The sequence below is a fragment of the Eutrema salsugineum genome, unplaced genomic scaffold (assembly GCF_000478725.1).
Source record: "Eutrema salsugineum unplaced genomic scaffold, Eutsalg1_0 scaffold_8, whole genome shotgun sequence".
Lineage (NCBI taxonomy): Eukaryota > Viridiplantae > Streptophyta > Magnoliopsida > Brassicales > Brassicaceae > Eutrema > Eutrema salsugineum.
This window is the reverse complement of record NW_006256414.1, coordinates 3,025,945-3,043,315: the sequence shown is the minus strand read 5'-3', so window position 1 is coordinate 3,043,315 and position 17,371 is coordinate 3,025,945. Positions and strand designations below refer to the sequence as shown.

General features: G+C 37.6%; 4 protein-coding genes and 1 non-coding gene across 5 annotated transcripts; 3 read left to right on the top strand and 2 right to left on the bottom strand.

Annotated features, from left to right (window-relative positions):
- The first annotated feature begins 271 nt into the window (after window positions 1-271).
- LOC18009629 (syntaxin-124) lies at window positions 272-1,324 on the top strand. The gene is made up of 2 exons (XM_006391958.1): window positions 272-750; window positions 892-1,324. The coding sequence occupies exons 1-2, from the start codon at window positions 272-274 to the stop codon at window positions 1,322-1,324; spliced, it is 912 nt and encodes a 303-aa protein (XP_006392020.1).
- A 330-nt stretch (window positions 1,325-1,654) lies between these two features.
- On the bottom strand, window positions 1,655-4,432 carry LOC112087777. Its single transcript, XM_024157703.1, has 3 exons — window positions 3,223-4,432; window positions 1,785-3,001; window positions 1,655-1,726 (listed from the first exon to the last, which is right to left on the bottom strand). Exons 1-3 carry the CDS (start codon window positions 4,430-4,432, stop codon window positions 1,655-1,657), a joined length of 2,499 nt encoding a protein of 832 aa, XP_024013471.1.
- A 1,823-nt stretch (window positions 4,433-6,255) lies between these two features.
- LOC112087776 lies at window positions 6,256-7,113 on the bottom strand. Its single transcript, XM_024157698.1, has 2 exons — window positions 7,039-7,113; window positions 6,256-6,612 (listed from the first exon to the last, which is right to left on the bottom strand). Exons 1-2 carry the CDS (start codon window positions 7,111-7,113, stop codon window positions 6,256-6,258), a joined length of 432 nt encoding a protein of 143 aa, XP_024013466.1.
- Window positions 7,114-11,456: 4,343 nt separating this feature from the next.
- Window positions 11,457-11,563, top strand: LOC112082431. The gene has a single exon (XR_002897106.1). It is a non-coding gene; the product is annotated as a small nucleolar RNA R71 (small nucleolar RNA).
- Window positions 11,564-16,128: 4,565 nt separating this feature from the next.
- On the top strand, window positions 16,129-17,139 carry LOC18009680 (FBD-associated F-box protein At1g61320). The gene is given in 2 exon segments (XM_024157693.1): window positions 16,129-17,013; window positions 17,104-17,139. Coding segments are annotated over 2 exon segments (921 nt in total).
- The last annotated feature ends 232 nt before the right edge of the window (window positions 17,140-17,371 follow it).

The following is a 17,371-nucleotide window of genomic DNA, read 5'->3' as shown; positions in this document are numbered from 1 at the left end:
CTAATTTTGGGGTCATTTCCAATACTGGTAGTTTTTCTCATCCAGGAAAAAAAAAACAAAACAAACTTTCAAACAAAACCAAAGCGAATCTCCTCCAAAAAAGGAAAAAAAAATCTTTCCATCTTCTTCCTCCTAAACAGGCAGAGGATGATGATGATCTTCATCAAGATCCTCGTCTCTTGAACCCAAAATAATTTCCATTTACAACCTTGTTTCTGTACATAATAATTGCATAAACTTCGAGATTATTGGTTGAAGCAAATATAAAAAAATGAATGATTTATTCTCTAGTTCGTTCAAGAAGTACTCGGACCTGAAGCAACAGGCCCAAATGGACGATCTTGAGGCAGGTAAAGAGACAATGAACCTCGATAAATTCTTCGAAGATGTTGAAAATGTCAAAGACGACATGAAGGGCGTAGAGACTCTTTACATGAAGCTTCAGGATTCGAACGAGGAGTGCAAGACGGTCCACAATGCCAAGAAGGTTAAGGAACTAAGAGCTAAGATGGATGGAGATGTCGCTCAGGTTCTCAAGAGAGTCAAGATCATCAAGCAAAAACTCGAGGCGCTCGAAAAGGGGAATGCTAATAGCCGTAATGTCCTTGGTTGCGGCCCTGGCTCTTCCACCGATAGAACCAGGACCTCTGTTGTTAGTGGACTAGGGAAAAAACTCAAGGATTTGATGGATAACTTTCAGGGTTTGCGTGCGCGGATGAATGATGAGTATAAAGAAACAGTAGAACGCAGGTGAAGAAAATCTTTCTCCCTTTCTTCTCCCTTTTTCCTTGCTTTATTCGCTTCCTTGGGATATAAGTTACACGCTATGCTTTAACCTTACCTTGGGTTACAAGTTATTATTTTAATCTATCCTTGTTCAAATTTTTGCAGATATTTCACGATAACAGGTGAAAAGGCGGACGAACAGACGATTGAAAATTTGATTTCGAGCGGTGAAAGTGAGAATTTTCTCCAGAAAGCGATACAAGAGCAAGGGAGGGGCCAAATATTGGACACGATATCAGAAATTCAAGAAAGACACGATGCTGTCAAAGAGATAGAGAAGAATCTTATTGAGCTACACCAAGTGTTCTTAGACATGGCGGCTTTGGTGGAAGCACAAGGGCAGCAACTAAATGACATAGAAAGCCACGTGTCTAAAGCGAGCTCGTTCGTGAGAAGAGGGACAGATCAGCTCCAAGATGCGAGAGAGCACCAAAAGAGCTCTAGGAAATGGACTTGTTACGCTATCATTCTCTTTATCGTCGTCTTTGCTTTGCTTCTCATACCTGCCTTACCTCATATCATGCTCATGTTGAATTGATCTTTTTTTTTTTTTTTGGGGGATAGAATCTCGCTTATAATTTTATGTTCTCATCATAATTTGAATGGTAAGTTTAGGTTTTAATATTCTTACAGCATTTTTTTTTTTTTTTTTCTGATGAATGTTAAATTTTATTCAGAACCAGAAAAAAAAACCGTTTCTACATGAAAATGCGAGCGATTATGTAAAACAAATAATGATCTAACTCAGACCAAGGTCATTGTGTTGGTCTCGAAAAGAACCAGAGTTGGAGACTATCTTCATAGCGGTTGTCTCCCTGAATCCTTATCGAACTAAACCGATTTCGGATACTCTTGTCGCAAAAGTTGATTAGTCTAGCAGGTGATGATGGTTGGGCTCCATGTCTCCTGTCATTTCGCTATCGCCATAAACTATAGATGACTGTTTGAAAGAGGTATTGAATAAGAAAGCTTTTCAGCTTGTTTTGGTGAGGACTCACGAGTAAAGTGGATATGATCGTCCAATCCGTAGAGAAATCGCGATCAAGAATCCCTTTTGCTAAGTTTGTCCAGATCTGAGCGGAATAAGGACATGAAAAGAAGAGATGGCTTCGAGTTTCAAGAGTGTGAAGGCAAAAGCTGCACACACCTTGGATGTTCGGGCTCCAGTGCTGCATACGATCTCCTGTAGATAAACGGTTGTGTTGAGCCAGCCAGGCAATGAAGCTAAACTTGGGGCAATTGTGCTGAAACCAGATAACCGAGACCCAAGGCACCTTGGGAGAAGATAACCGAATTAGATCTCTGGTAGTTTTGGTGTTGAAATGAGTTTTGTATGTTCCTTCCTTTATTTTCCAAAAGAAACGATCTCTGTCTTGTCCCCTGTATCGAGATTTGGCCTCCTCTATCTCATCCTCCACTCTGTTAAGTATGGAGGCACGATGTCGATGTCTCCTATGTCTGAGGATTACATCTTCAACTGTGTCTCCTCTGCGAATACCCAGGTCTATGAAACCTCTTGCACCTATGAGTGGTAAAAGAGGACCCATAGAAGACCAATTATCATACCAAAAGGTGGTACTCCTTCCATTCCCTATTTCCACCTTCAGAAACTCAGCTGCCTGATGTCTTCTTTTCATCATTTGTTTCCAAGACCAAGAGCCCAAGTTCGGGTTGTTGGACTCTGGAAGTAACCAGATGGATGACTCTCTCATGAGATTTACACGAGACCATCTAACCCATAGCGAATGATCTGCAGTAATAAATCGCCATAAAAGCTTAAGGATACACACATCATTTGCTTCCCGAAGATTTTTCAATCCCAATCCACCCTCTGCTTTGGGTTTGCAGACTGCACTCCATGCTAGTTTAGCTTTCCTCGGATTGAGATCAGTCCCAGACCACAGGAACGCTGAACAGATCCTCTCAATCTCATCAAGACACCCATTTGGCAACCGGAACGCTGACATCCAAAACCCTGTAATGCCCGCGATCACCGACGAAAGAAGTTGGAGCCTCCCTGCGAAAGAGAGAGCTTTAGCTGTCCAAGAAGTAATCCGACCCTTTATGTTACCAATCAAAGGTGCATAATCCAAAGTCCTCATCTTCTTTGTGAGAAGCGGCAACCCCAGGTATCTCACAGGAAGTGATCCAAAAGCCAGAGGGAACCTTTGAGCTATATTAGCCCTTACCAGTTCAGATACTCCCGCCAGAAAGTCTGTAGATTTTTCAAGACTGATTTGCAAACCCGATATTTTTGAGAAGTCTCAAATACCTTGAAAATCCCCTCTAACGACATATCAATTTCCCATCCGAAAAATATCATCAAATCGTCAGCGAAACACAAATGCGTTAATTTCAAGTTCGAACATTTAGGATGGTATCCGAATCTTCTCTGAGTCGCTGCATTATCAAGCAATTTAGATAGGACATTCATACAGATGACGAACAAGTACGGTGACAAAGAACAGCCCTGCCGCAAACCCCTCGAACTCCCGAAATACCCAGCAAGCTCCCCGTTAACCTGAACCGAAAAAGATGCGGTGGAGACGCACAGCCTGATCCAATGAATATACTTCGCAGGAAAATTCAACGCTTCAAGAGTATTCAGAAGAAACCTCCATTGAACAGAATCGAAGGCTTTGGAGATGTCGATTTTTAACGCACATCGAGCAGATATCGTATCTTTATGGTACCCAGAAACAAGTTCTGAAGCAAGAAGGAGGTTCTCTATCAAAAGACGATCGCGAACAAAAGCCGATTGGTTTGGGCAAATGAAACGCGGAAGCAGCCTTTTCAAACGGTTTGCTAGAATCTTCGATATCAGCTTATGGATTACATTACAGCAAGCTATTGGCCGGTAATCCTTCATATGTTTGGCTCCTTCTTTTTTCGGTATCAGAGCGAGAATAGTCGAGTTTACACCCTTAGGCAAAAAACCCTTTAAGAAAAAGGATTGAACACTCACAACCAAATCTTTACCAAGAATTGACCAGCTCTCCTTGAAAAACTCAACCGTAAACCCGTCAGATCTGGGTGACTTGTTCGCAGCCATTTTGATCAGAACATCTTTGATTTCAAGCTCAGTGACATCAGCTATTAAGCGATCCTGATCCTCAGGGGAGCAGTGAAACTCAAAAAGTGACCCAATATCAGTAGCTGAAATATCTTGAACATCCTCAGGTACATGATTAAGAAATCCCGAAAAATGGTTCACAGCCATCTCCTTTATCTGATGTTTCTCACTTATGAGAGTTCCATCGCTCGCCTCCAATTCCCTGATACCATTCTGACTTGTTTTGATTTTCACTGCCCGATGATATATCTTTGTGTTCCTATCTCCCACATTCAACCAATTAAGCTTCGACTTCTGATGTAGATATCGCTCCTCCAAATTTGCCGCATTTTCCCATCTCGCAAAAGCCACAGACTCTTCCTGTTGCAAGAGCTCCGAAGGAGCCTGTAGATTTTGCTCTTGTTTTGCGCACAGATCATCGTAATTCAATTTCACCTGAGCAGATATATCACTTAGCGCCTCCCTTGAGATTTGCCGGACTATAGGCTTTAGGTGTTTGAGCTTCTTTGAGAAACGATACAAAGCGGACGTGGAATGAAAAAGAGGATCCGTTCCAGCCCAATAGCTCTTCATAGCCTCTTGAAATTGAGTAGGGAAGCGATGACATTTGTAAATTTAAACGGCCTCCTTGGTTTAGAACTCTCCCCATTCAGATAGAACCTACATCGCAGGTGGTCCGAACAGCCACCCGCCTCAAACACAGAGAAGGCATTGCGAAACCCATCTAGCCACTGATCATTGATTAGTAACCTATCCAGTTTTTTGCAGACCATACCCTCTGATCTCTTATTGCACCAAGTGTATAAAGGACCATGATAACCCAGGTCGCTGAAATCACCATCCCGAACCACTTGCTGAAAATCATCCATCCCATTAGTGTTTAAAAATCCCGCATTCTCAGAGAAATGTTCGTCCCTCGTCAAGATCTCATTAAAGTCACCCATCATCGCCCATCTCATTCTCCTGAAGATTGGGGAAGCAAGATGGCATCTAATATCTGTCCAAAGTTCTTTCCTGTCTTCTGCAAAATTCGACCCATAGATGAAAGAGCACAAAAATTCTTCTTCTTCGCCTGGAACTTTAACCGTTACCGTAATCATTTGTCTGCTTTTGTAAACTGGTGTTAAGCGCACCGACTTGCACCAAACCACCCATAATCTGCCCAAACAATGATGTTCGTAGTTATTTAAGAAAGACCAGCCAGGAAAAACAGATGAAACAATATCATCAGCTCTGCTTTCCTTCACCCACGTTTCAATCAATGCTCCAAATAGAAAATCATTTGAACGACACCAACTCTTGACCACGTTATGCTTTTTCCTTTTGTTAAAACCTCTCACGTTCCAAAAGAATCCAGACATATTAATGGCGTCTATTGGGGTTATTCTTCTTCTTCTTACCCGACCCCTGATTGGCTTTTGCCACCGGACTCGACTTAGAAGGTGCCCTCACAAACTTATGCGTTGATTTGGACCCACGAGGAAGAGGTATCCGACTACCAACTCTTGCAGTTATTTGCATCTCTTTCGGTGGGTTCCCCTCTGCATCATCTTCTTCAACCTGAGTGCCCTCATCTATTTCGTCTTGTGTCTCATGTACTTCCTCTATTTCTTACAGCATTTTCTTTATTCTAAAATCTTTAAAAGAAATATTAATTAACCTTTGAAGAGAATCTTCTACATAAAAATCCTTATAGATTTTTTGACGCATTTTACTTCAAACAAATTGGAATTAAACAAGTCTTTGACGTGTTTCACTTCAAACCAATTGGAATATGTATCACATGTAAATTTATTGTTTAATATATGTATTAAGTATTAATCGAAGTAATCAATAAAGTCAAGAAATATGGAAAGTCCTATTTTATTTTTATTTTTTATCGTCTGTGGTTAATTATTGATTGTAAGATGAAAGTACAAAAACAGCTTCTCAAAAGCAGAGTATCAAACACCTAAGTGTAGGGTTTTAAAATACTCCTAAGTAAAACCGAACCTAACGAACAAGATTAAGCAACCAAGCTGGCCCACCCCTAGCCAGATAAAATTGAAATCTGCTATCCCGGATCACAATTGCTCTTACTGCTCTGTTCGCCCCAGTTGACTCATGTTCAATGGATATGAAAGAAAACCCAGAGCAAAGCTGAGAAACTTGTTCTGTAAGGGTGTGAAACAATCGATGGATTTTGAGATTGCCTCTATCATCATACGAAAATCTGACATGACGGTGACTTCCGTAATGTGCAAATCTCGCAAACACTGAAGGGTCCAAATCAATCCACGAAGCTCCACGACCAGTCTATTTGGAGAGGGTGTGAAGGCCTCTCTAGCATGAAATAGGACAGAGCCTATGTGATCTCGTATAATCCAAGCTCCTCCACTATGAAGCCTCTCATTCCTCTAATTGGCATTCATGTTACATTTGGCAATACCCACCAAAGGAGGATGCCACAAAGAATCGACAAGACCAGTTAAATTCCTGTTACGATCCTCTGTTTCTATGGGAGCATTCAGTTTATTCCATAGGTCCGCTTCCTCTTGTGATCGATGCACAATCACCACTGTGGCTTCTTGCTGATTGGCAAAGAGAATAGAGTTCCTGTTCTTCCAAATATGCCACAGCACCCAAGGTAAAGAGTTTTGAATCTCCTTTCCTAGTGTCGAGTCATCCATAGCATCCAACAGAAAAGCCACATTACTATACAGATCCCATGAAGAACCAGATACCGGAGCTGGTAGCTGTACAAGCTGCAGGATCTGTTGAGCAGAATCACATTGGAACATGACATGATTGATTGATTCCACGTTTTTCTGGCACAGACGACAAGTGTTATTCAAGATTACGCCTCTAGTGGAAAGACGATCCGCCACTGCTAGAGCTCCTGCAACTACCCTCCACCAAAAGACTGATTTTTGGAGTCTTCCTTAATTTCCAAACCCGCCGTTTGAGCTCTGTTTTCAACTGCTCTTGTGGAGGTGACACGGAGGGGGTATCAGAGGGTGATGAGTGGCAAACCAGTAACCACTATTAACTGCATAAGACCCATTCTTCGTATATGCCCAAATATAGTGATCCGTCGAGTTACCAATAGGGAGTTTCAGAATTCGAGCAGCATCAGCCGGAGGAAACAAATCCCGAATTGCATTTTCTCTCCATCTTCCATTGGATATCAAGGAGCTCACCTTTAACTCGAGATCATAGAAGATCTGCTTGTTCACTGGTCTTCTCGGGTGCTCATCCATTACCCATTTCTCCATCCATATCTTTGTGGACTGTCAATTGCCAATGGACTTGATAAGGCCCCTCGATAAAAGTTCTCTGCCGAACAAGATGCTACGCCATGCATATGAAGGCCAAAAGCCTTGACCACAATCCAAAAAATTCTTTGAGGAGAAATATCGTCCTTTGTACAGACGAGATACGAGACTCTCGGGGTTATTTAGAATCCACCATGCTTGTTTCGCAAGCAACGCCTGGTTAAAAGATTCCATGTCCCGAAAGCCCATACCTCCGTTCTGCTTCGATTTACACAGATACTTCCATGCCACCCAATGAATTAGTTGAGCCGTTTACTTCCATGTCCTATTCTACTTCCATGATTTACACATATACTTCCATGTCCTATTTTATTTTGTCTGCTGAATTAGTTGAGCCTTTTGTTGATATAAGAAAAAAGAAACAAATATCCAGTCCAAAATATACAAATATATAATTATTTTCATCGGCAAAAAAGATACGAATTAGATAGTAATGAAGAGAAATAATGTGATCCAGTACACGTTCAACATTTTTTCTTTCTTTCATATTGTTTTTTTTTAAATTGCTTATTTAATGTCAATCGTTAGTAAATGATTCTTGATATATCATAGGTTTTTAGGTTTTTGACCATGATATAAGTTTTATTTATAGAGTTTTTTTAATGTTTTTGAATCTTTTAAAGTCTTTTTAGGTCCTATGTACGTTTGGAGCTTAAGTGGAGATTTTGGAGCATTTTGGAGCTAAACAAGGATCAAATTCGTGAAGAATGAATTATTTGCCCTGGTGTCGCTCGACACCACTGATGTTGTCGCTCGACACCACTGATGGTGTCGCTCAACACCCATGTTGTGAATAAGGAAAAAACATGATTTTGTCCAAGTTTTGAAGAATCTTTTGGGCCCAGAAGTCTCTAATATTTACAAGGAATGCCAACTGATGTTTTTAGTATTTTATTAGGGTTTTCAGCCACCTGTTTTGGCGACACCTTAGATTTTCTTCGTAGACCTTTTGATTTTTGTTCATCGATACTTAAGAGCTTTGGGGGAGACAAGTCTGAGACTCGGTTAGCTTGAGGGAAGATTTTGAACCTCTGTTACTTAATCTATCTAATTCTTTCTGCAATCTATTTAAGCATGTTTCTTGTTACAATTTTTATGTCTGAGTAGTTTGTTTGTTAGGTTTAGGGTTCTCATAAAGGATCTCTTTGGGTTATAGATAAATTGATTGGTTAGAGTTCATAATCTGATTAGTTCTTCACCATAGGTTATTCTTAAACCTAATTCTGGACTGACCACCTAGAACTTAGATACTAGATTAATTGATTGACACGAAAGTGTAATTGAATAATCTGACATAACCTAGGGTGAGCAACTTAAAGTAGCTATCCACAAAGAAATTTGGTTTAGATACTTTGTGAATATATCGAACCTGCACTTAATGCTTGTTTAGTCTTTAGAATTTGTAAAAAAATTTGGAATTATGAGATTTAGACTTAGAAAATTCTCGCAACGAAAGTTTGTTAATTATAATTTCGTGATTTGAGTTCAAGAACCGCGCTTAAACCTGAATCCTGGTTAATTGATTTGTCTGCATTCTTTGATTTCCTGAGAAAAATCCTGAATCTATTCTTTCCCATCGAGTTTACAACCGTTTTTAAATTGCTGCTTTTAATTTCATCGTGATTGCTTAGCTTAATTCAAATATTAAACTAAGCAATAATCTAAAGTTAATACGACATCTTAACATAATGGTGACTAACACTACTGCGACCTAGGCCTTCAACATCCCGTTTATAAGGCACACAAAACATGCATGTGATTTAGGTTACCTTTTATATTTAGTTATTTTAGAAAGTTGTGTTTTTGATTTTGGCTTCGAATGTTCTTGGCAACTGTATGATATAACCTTTTTTCAGTCTTTGTACGTATTCTCTCTCTTTTAATTTCAAAATATAGAACACTTTTTTTTGTTTCCAATCATTTCTTGCTTTTTGTTTTCAAATGCTATTAGAATCTATTTTGTTTCGAATACTATGGTATGAGTTTTATAAAATTTATTAGGTAACTAGATACCTATAATGAGTTAGTAAATTCATCCTCAGAATAATTTATTAGGTAACTAGATACCTACACTATGTTCGATATTTAGATTGCTTACAGCCTTTGATTTCTGGAGCCTTGATTATACTAATCAAGTGGCGGATTCCATTGCAGTGTGCGTTACTCGTGACCAGAGGCATCAATCATATATTGCCCGTGGAGTCTTGGTGGTCCATATTGCCTCTTGGCTTCATCAACTCATTCGTTCTAAAGCCATTGCTGCTTAATTCTCTGAAGTTTTATCTCAGGCATCTCGTTACATTCTCTATATTTGTCTTTTGCTTTTTTTGTTTGTTTCCAGTTTTAACGAGGGATTTATGCCTTTGATTTTCGTTGTAAAATGTTTACTAGCATCGTTTAGTGTACTCTGGTTTATGCTTCTCTTATCAATGAAAGCGTTAACAAAAAAAAGAATTGGTAACATTTGAACAGAAATTTTGTGGTGTAACTTAAGAAGATGAACATTATTTGCAGAGTTAATTTTTTGAAGTTTGTGCAGAAAGAAATACATTTATAGAAACATTGTTAGGTAATTACTGCATTAGACATTAACTCATTTCGCTAGGTAGTTAAGACATTGCGTTTAAGTTATCTCAATATAAATTATGGTGTTAATTTTTTCTTGTCATATGTGTTCTATGATTAGCCTACCTTACATAAATTGGTTTGGATTCATTAATTCTTAACTAGGGCTGAATGTTCTATCGCTTAAAATATTATCATCCTACTTGCGTTAGTCGGTTTGGATTCACTAATCCTTTTTTAGAGTTTATATAGAGCTCTAATGTTTAAAACATTATAGGTAATTACGTTATTTTTTTGCTTTTTATTTTGTTCCTTATAACTATAGATATTATAAATCCTTTTATTATATTTTCATAAATTTAATTATCACATATCAAATAAAAAGGGCAATTCTTTAAAATGGCCCCCAAAAACTAAAGTTTCTTTACTAGAGCCCTTATTTTACAATCAGACGAATTTAGCATTCATTAAGAAACCACGATTATTAGTCACCATCCTCTTCACATAGTGTCTGTTTATTCTGAATCACAGCACTGACCTGTTCAGAAGTCATCATCACTCCTTCCTCATGACTCAGATTATTAGTCACCATCCTCTTCACATAGTGTCTGAGAGTAGGAGCAATCTTCACAGCATCAACCAAAGGAATCTCAATCACAACCTTCTCCATCAAAGCCTTGCATCTGGCATCATCTAACTCCTGTTTGGACTTCCTAGGACTCCTTGGGTAAGGAACCTTAGGTTTGTAAACCTTTTCCTCAGCAGATTTTGGACTTTGAGCAATATCAGCTTTGCTCTGCAATTGGTGACGCGCGACACTGGTTGTGGTGTCGCTCGACACCGGCTCTGCAACTTCAAAATTTTCTTCAGATTCGTCTAACTCCACGATTTCATCCTCAGAAACACCCTTTTTAAGCACAGGAGTCAACTTCTTACCACTCCTTAACGAGATGGCACTGCAGTAATGCCTAGGATTGGTATCAGTCTTCCCAGGAAGGAATCCTTCTTGCCTTTTTACAGACTCTGCAGTCTGAGCAACCTGAGTATCAAGCTTTTTCACATGAGTGTTCAGAGCTTCGACTTTTCCATTCAGATCCAGATACAGAGCATCAATCTTCCCATTGAAATCCACAGTCATCTTCTGCTGACCTTCCAAGATCTGTTCCAGCATAGACTTCACCTCATTATCAGGAGTTTGAGTAGGAGGAGAACCATAGTTCCTTGAAAACCTGTTGTTGGAGTAGGATGTCTGGTACTGAGGTTTGGAGCTGTAACCAGAAGAGTTCTGATTACCTGTGAAGGTACTCCTCTGATTATTTCCATTGTAATTCGTGTTCCCTTGCTGAGTACCAAATCTCTGACCCTGAAATCCAGCTCCATTGATGAAGTTAACATCCTCTTCCTCAGGTGCTTAATCTGGTCCGAAATTCTGAACTTCTGCAGGGTATCTGACAGATTTCTTACCCACTAGAAGGCTATGCACAGAGTCTAGCTTAGCCTTCACCTCAGCAATCTGCGATCCATCCATGTTTCCACCCTGCTTCTTTCGCTGATAGTCTGCATTCTTTGTACTATTGCTAGATGCCAAGTTTTCGATGAGCTCAACAGCTTCGTCTGGGTATCTGGTGTTGAAGTTCCCATTGCTTGCAGCATCAAGAGCCATCTGATATCTCCAATCAACACCTCTGAAGAAAATACCCAACAGCTGAACATCACTGAAACCATGATGAGGGCAATCTCGCTGGTACGACTTGAATCTCACCCAAGCAGCTTTGAACGCTTCAGTTGGTTCCTGAGAGAATGTCGAAATTTTCGTCCTCAACTCCTCAGACCTAGCATCATCGAAAAAGTTGTGCAGGAAAGCATTCCTGGTCTCTTCCCAAGTGGTGAGTGATCCTGGCTCCAACTGCTTCAACCAGTTAGCTGCTTCTCCAGCAAGAGAATAAGGAAACAGCTTGCAGAGGAGGAAATCATTGGACACTCCATTGTATTTGATGCTGGTGACCAAGTCCTCAAACCTCTCGATGTGATCCATAGGGTGCTCATGAGAAAGACCATGGAAAGGATGCTGACCCACAAGAGTGTAATACACAGGCTTGAGCTCAAAATCATTCCTCTGAAACGCAGGAGCGCGAATCGCAGACCGATTTGCATAGAATTGCTCAGGCCTGTTGTAGTCACCCAGCGTCCTGATGATGTTACCCTGTCCATCAAGTCGCTGGCCTCTCATTTTGCACACATGACCCTCTTGGTCTCTCCAGACTCCAGCATCATCACGAATCAATGCCAATGCGTTCTCCATCTTTGCTAGTTTCTGAGACAAAGAGAAAGAACAATGTAAGTAACAAAGCAAAAATAAAATTAAGAAAAACAACGGGTGTCGCACGACACCAATGCTGGTGTCGCTCGACACTAAGAAAAACTTAGTCAAAACTCAAGAACTAAAGTTTAATGGCGAAAATCAAGTCCCCGGCAACGGCGCCAAAAACTTGATCTGCTCAAAGTTTAATCCCTAGAGCTACTCTGCAAGAGCACATATGTGCAATTGTAGTATAATAGGGGTCGAACCACAGAGACGAGAGATTCGCTCAATAAACCTATTAGAAATTGAATTACGCTAAGCAGATTAATGAGAAGCAAATAGCAGTGCAAATAAAGATAAACGAATGCAGTAAAAACGTTTGTAAAGTTCAGATGGGTGGAGATTAGGCTTAGGGTGTTTCTCAGGAAATCAATGCATGCAGATAAATCGATAAATCAGGGTTCAGGTTTAAGCACGGTTCTTGAACTCGAATCACAGAATTATAATTAACCAACTTCCGTTGTGAGAATTATCTAAGTTAAAATCCTAGAATTCCAAATTCCTTTGCAAACCCTAAAGATTTAAACCAGCTTTAATGCTCAAGTTCGATATGTTCACAAAGTATCTAAACCAAATTCCTTTGCGAATAGCTACTTTGCTCACCCTAGGTTCTTTCCAGTTATTCAATTACACTTCCGTGTCAATCAAGCAACCTAAGATCTAAGTTCTAGGTGGCCAGTCCAGAATTAGCTTTAAGAACAACCTATGGTGAAGAACTAAATAGATTATGAACCCTAACTAACCAATCAATCTAACATCCAATGAAATCCTTTATGAGAACCCTAAACCTAACAAGCAAACTACTCAGACATGGAGATTGAAGCAATAAACATGATTGAATAGATTGCAGAAAAGAAATAATAGATTAATAAACAGGGGTTCGAAATCTTCTCTCTCCGGAACAGAGTTTCAGACCTTTCTCCCCAAAAACTCTCAAAAACAAAAGTTCTCTCTAAGAAAATCTAAGGTCTTCGTAAAAAGGGAATAAAAATCCTATATATATCTCTAAGACACGTTTTGGATTTCCTTGGAAACGTTTGGGCCCAACTCCTTCTTCAAATAGGAAACAAAATCGCCTTTTCCTTATTTCTTTGACAAGTGTCGCGCGTCACTCTCCATGGTGTCGAGCGTCACTAAAGCACAAAATCCATTCTTGACGAATTTGATCCTTGTTTAGCTCCAAAGTGCTCCAAAATCACCAATTAAGCTCCAAACGTACATATGACCTGAAAAGACTCCAAAAGACTCGAAAAACACTAGAAAGACTCTATAAATAAGACATATACCATGGTTTAAAACCATAAAAACCATGATATATCAAAAGATCACTTAGGTTCTGAATTCACATGATTTATATTCAAAATGTTATGGTTTTGTCTTTAATGGGTTCTTGCATTAGTCTTCTATGTTTGATCTTGATCATGATTTTGAAGTTGTGATCGACAGTAGCAGGAAACAAACAAAAATTAACCATAGAACTTATGATATGCCGCTCTTCTCATGAACTTTTGATTGACAGTAGCTCTTCTTGTAGATATTTCGTTCTCTAAGAAAAGAAAAAAAAGTGGCATGAATGATTGAATCTTGATCTAGAGAGATTGTGCCAAGAGACCAGCTGAGGCGTTAGTTTTGATGGAATGACCTTTATATGGTTAAAATTTTAGGAAATCTTTATATACATTTATGAAGGTTTTCCTAAAAGTTCAGAAAGACATCCTAACTCTTTTAAAAATGTTAGAAATATTTTGATAAACATTAGTAAAGCTTGTAAACCTATATTGAGTGGAATTTCCTAATCATTAACAAGCATTCACAAACTCGTGTATCTTCTATGGCCTATGCATCACTTCCCTTGAACCTATTTGTGTTGGTTTTTTTTTTTTTTTTGGGGTCATCAGGTTTTATAGCTGAGAGCCTCTCGGAAGAAGAGATTGCTGGTTTAAGAGAAATGTTTCAGGCAATGTATATTGATAACAGCGGTGCTATTAAGTTTGTTGAACTCAAAACTAGGCTGAGGAAATATGGATCAACCTTGAAAGATACAGAGATCCATGATCTAATGGAAGCTGCAAAATCTAATCTCATTTGGCTACAAAACAAAAGTTAATTATTGTGTGTTTTCAGTGACGAGCTCTTGTATTGGCAGGCTGATGTGGGAAACAGTAGGACAATTGATTACAGTGAGTTCATTGCAGCAACGATCCATCTAAACAAACTGGAGCGGGAAGAACATCTTGTCGCTGCGTTTTAATATTTTGGCAGACGGAAGCGCTTCCTAAAACATTAGGAAAACTTTGTAAACCTTTTTAATATTAATGGTTTCTTTGAACTCTTAGGAAACATTCATATAATTCATAAATCTTTGAAAAAAACTTTCATAAATCCTTTTAGTAAGACTTTCCTATCATTTAGGAAAGCATTCCGAAAAGTTTAAAATGACTTCCTAAAACATGAGAAATGCTCTGCAAACCTATTAATGTTTCTAGAGGTTTTGAAACTCTTAGAAAACATATATAAACTCTTCATAAAAATTTGTAGTAAGAATTTCCTAACATTTAGAAAAGCATTCCTAAAAATTTATAAAAGCTTCCTAGTAAATTTCTGGGGTTTAAAAACATCTTCAGAAAACTCTTTGAGAAGCCCTTGAAAAAAACATTCTTCAAATTTTAGAAGGTCGTTTTCTTGTTTCGTGATTATTAAAGAAGACACTCTTAAATTTATATGAATTTTTTCCAAATATTTATAAATGCTACCTAAATTTAGAGTTTCGAAAGTCTTCTTACTTTTTAGAAATCACTTTTACAAATTTAAGAATGTCCTCTTGTCGCCGCCAATTTCTTCTCGTCGCTTCCAGACTCCGCTTGTAAATCTGTAACCACTCATTTCATAAGTATAACAGATTGGAAACTCTCCGTTGTTGAATCATCTCTTCCAATCCATGCAGATTTTGAATCACTTGTTTTTTCTAAACTGGTTTATGTTAAATGAATGCTATTTTGGTCCTCTCCCAAATGAAGGACTATATTAGAGAAGATTAAGTTTATTAGGACTATTCCATTCAATTTCTCAATCAAAAATGTATACTAAAATAAAATCAATATTACTAATGCAGAATAAATATTACATAACATAAAAAAATTCAAACCCCAACACTATTACAGTGAGGAATATTAGACGACAAAAAAAAAGGAATAGTAAATAAACGGAAATAGGTTGTACTCAAATATTAACTGAAAAAAAATAATAGTGTTAGATAATCTGTCTACTAATAAAAAAAAACTTTAAAAATTGATTAAATTTATAAAAATGAAAAATAAAGAAATGAAGTTTAAAATAAAAGTTAATAAAAATCTATTAATTTTTTTTTGAAAACTTTTACCAGCCAGAAAAAAAAATTAAGTTCATAAGATATGTTAACTATAAATTTAAATATAATCAAAAATTTTAACATGTACATATAAATCTTAATTACTAATTAGTTTTGGCGTTTTTGAAGTCCAGAGTAATAAGAGAGACCCATGTCTATGATATGTCTAACTACTCTATCGTAAAAAAAGTTGTATTAACAAACATGCAAACATTTCCTGTTCAATGAAATAAATGATATTGGTTAAGAATAGTCAGTGATATAAATATTTGGCCCCAAAAAAAATTAATAAATAGGTCCAAAATATATGTTTATGGAAAAACGAAATTTGTATTACATATATATGTATTAACATTATCTTTTAATCTTAATGTAACTATTAATACCATACCTAATATTAAGTGTTGTTAATTTTCTTCATAAGGTAAGAAATACACCAGTCAATCTTTTCTCTCAAAAATATAGAAAGTACAATTTTGCTATATGTAAAAAGATAAAAGAAACAAATTAAATGTATGATAGAATTATTTTGCTTAAATCAATAATAAATTATAAGTATATATAGTCAAAAAATCTATGAGTTTTTTCATGGTAATCTGTATATAAATCATTACTCACTGAAAATTATTGTGAAAAACTCTAATGCTCTTTCTTGAAAAGGATGGAATCCTCTCAAAAGAAGACAAAAATTACCGAAACTTTGCCTGACGACCTTGTGGACCACATCATGTCGGTATATCTCCCTATTCAATATGTTTTACGAAATCGTTCTGTGTCCAAGAAGTTTAAAGACACAGAGATCCGGTCCCGCGACCTTGATTTCAGCAAAATATACTCTGTAAGATGCAGTCAACAAAAGGCTGTACGCATCATTGAAAGCGTTTTTAATGATTACAAAGGCTCGGAGATTAACCGATTTGTGCTACTTCTCAATCACATCGGAGTGGAAGATAAGATACTTTCATAGATCAATACATGTATTGGTAAAAACATTCAAGAACTTGTGTTGGATTTCTCTAAATCAAAAAAAGTTGCCAACATCCCGGTCGATTTCTCGGCCATCGAGACGCTAACAGTTTTGAAGCTAGGATGGTGTAGCTTCAAAATACCAGATAATTCTCTAAAGGGTTTGAAGTTATTGAAGACACTTGCGCTAACTAAGATTAATGAACTGAATAAAGACATGATAGATGCAATATTCAGCAACTGCATCCACCTTGAGACCCTTGAGCTTATCAACTGTCTAATGTATGGGATATTGAGCATCAACGCCCAAAATCATAAGAAGTTTAAGTCGCTAGTTGTGTCTACTATGCCAAATCTTTTTGAAATTATTGTGGATGCACCTACTCTCGAATGCTACAAGTATGATGGATATTGCAATAAGATGGTTTACTTTTCAAGAGTGCACGCACTTAAAGAGGCAAAACTCCATTATAATCGAAGTTTTTCTTGGCGTTATTCCGATCCATCTGACATGCTGCTTGCTAATATGAGGGCCTATATAAGAGTTCGTGTCCTCGCAACGACCAACATCTTTCTTGAGGTAAGTCTTATTTTTTTTATTGTAATTTAGTTTTTTTTTAAAAAAAATTCATGAAATAGTTTTTTTTTTTTGCAAGTTATTTTATAATAGCTGAGTAGAGTTTATGATATCATATGCACGAGTTGAGATCATAAAAAATCTTTATTTAGACATCTTTTAAGGAAGTGATCGCTATTATGGATATGTGCTTTTCTAATTTCTGCAAACTTTTATATGAAGAAGTTGTTTAAATAATCATATGGCCATTCCGAAGCACTCAAGCAATTAATTCTCCTTTTTAATAACATCTAGAATTTTGTTCTGGTTTCTATAAAATGAAGAGAAAAGATAGAGAGAGAGGGAAATTGAATACCACAGG

Bases quoted from the DNA above. Each gene is read 5' to 3' on its own strand.
- LOC18009629 (XM_006391958.1), top strand. From the start codon at position 272: ATGAATGATTTATTCTCTAGTTCGTTCAAGAAGTACTCGGACCTGAAG. The intron at 751-891 runs GTGAAGAAAATC...AAATTTTTGCAG, and splicing joins AAAGAAACAGTAGAACGCAG to ATATTTCACGATAACAGGTG.
- LOC112087777 (XM_024157703.1), bottom strand. From the start codon at position 4,432: ATGAAGAGCTATTGGGCTGGAACGGATCCTCTTTTTCATTCCACGTCC. The intron at 3,002-3,222 runs GTATGAATGTCC...AAAAATCTACAG, and splicing joins ACCGTACTTGTTCGTCATCT to ACTTTCTGGCGGGAGTATCT. The intron at 1,727-1,784 runs GTGAGTCCTCAC...TCTTTCAAACAG, and splicing joins CGATCATATCCACTTTACTC to TCATCTATAGTTTATGGCGA.
- LOC112087776 (XM_024157698.1), bottom strand. From the start codon at position 7,113: ATGGAGAAATGGGTAATGGATGAGCACCCGAGAAGACCAGTGAACAAG. The intron at 6,613-7,038 runs GTGAGCTCCTTG...TCTGCTCAACAG, and splicing joins TCTATGATCTCGAGTTAAAG to ATCCTGCAGCTTGTACAGCT.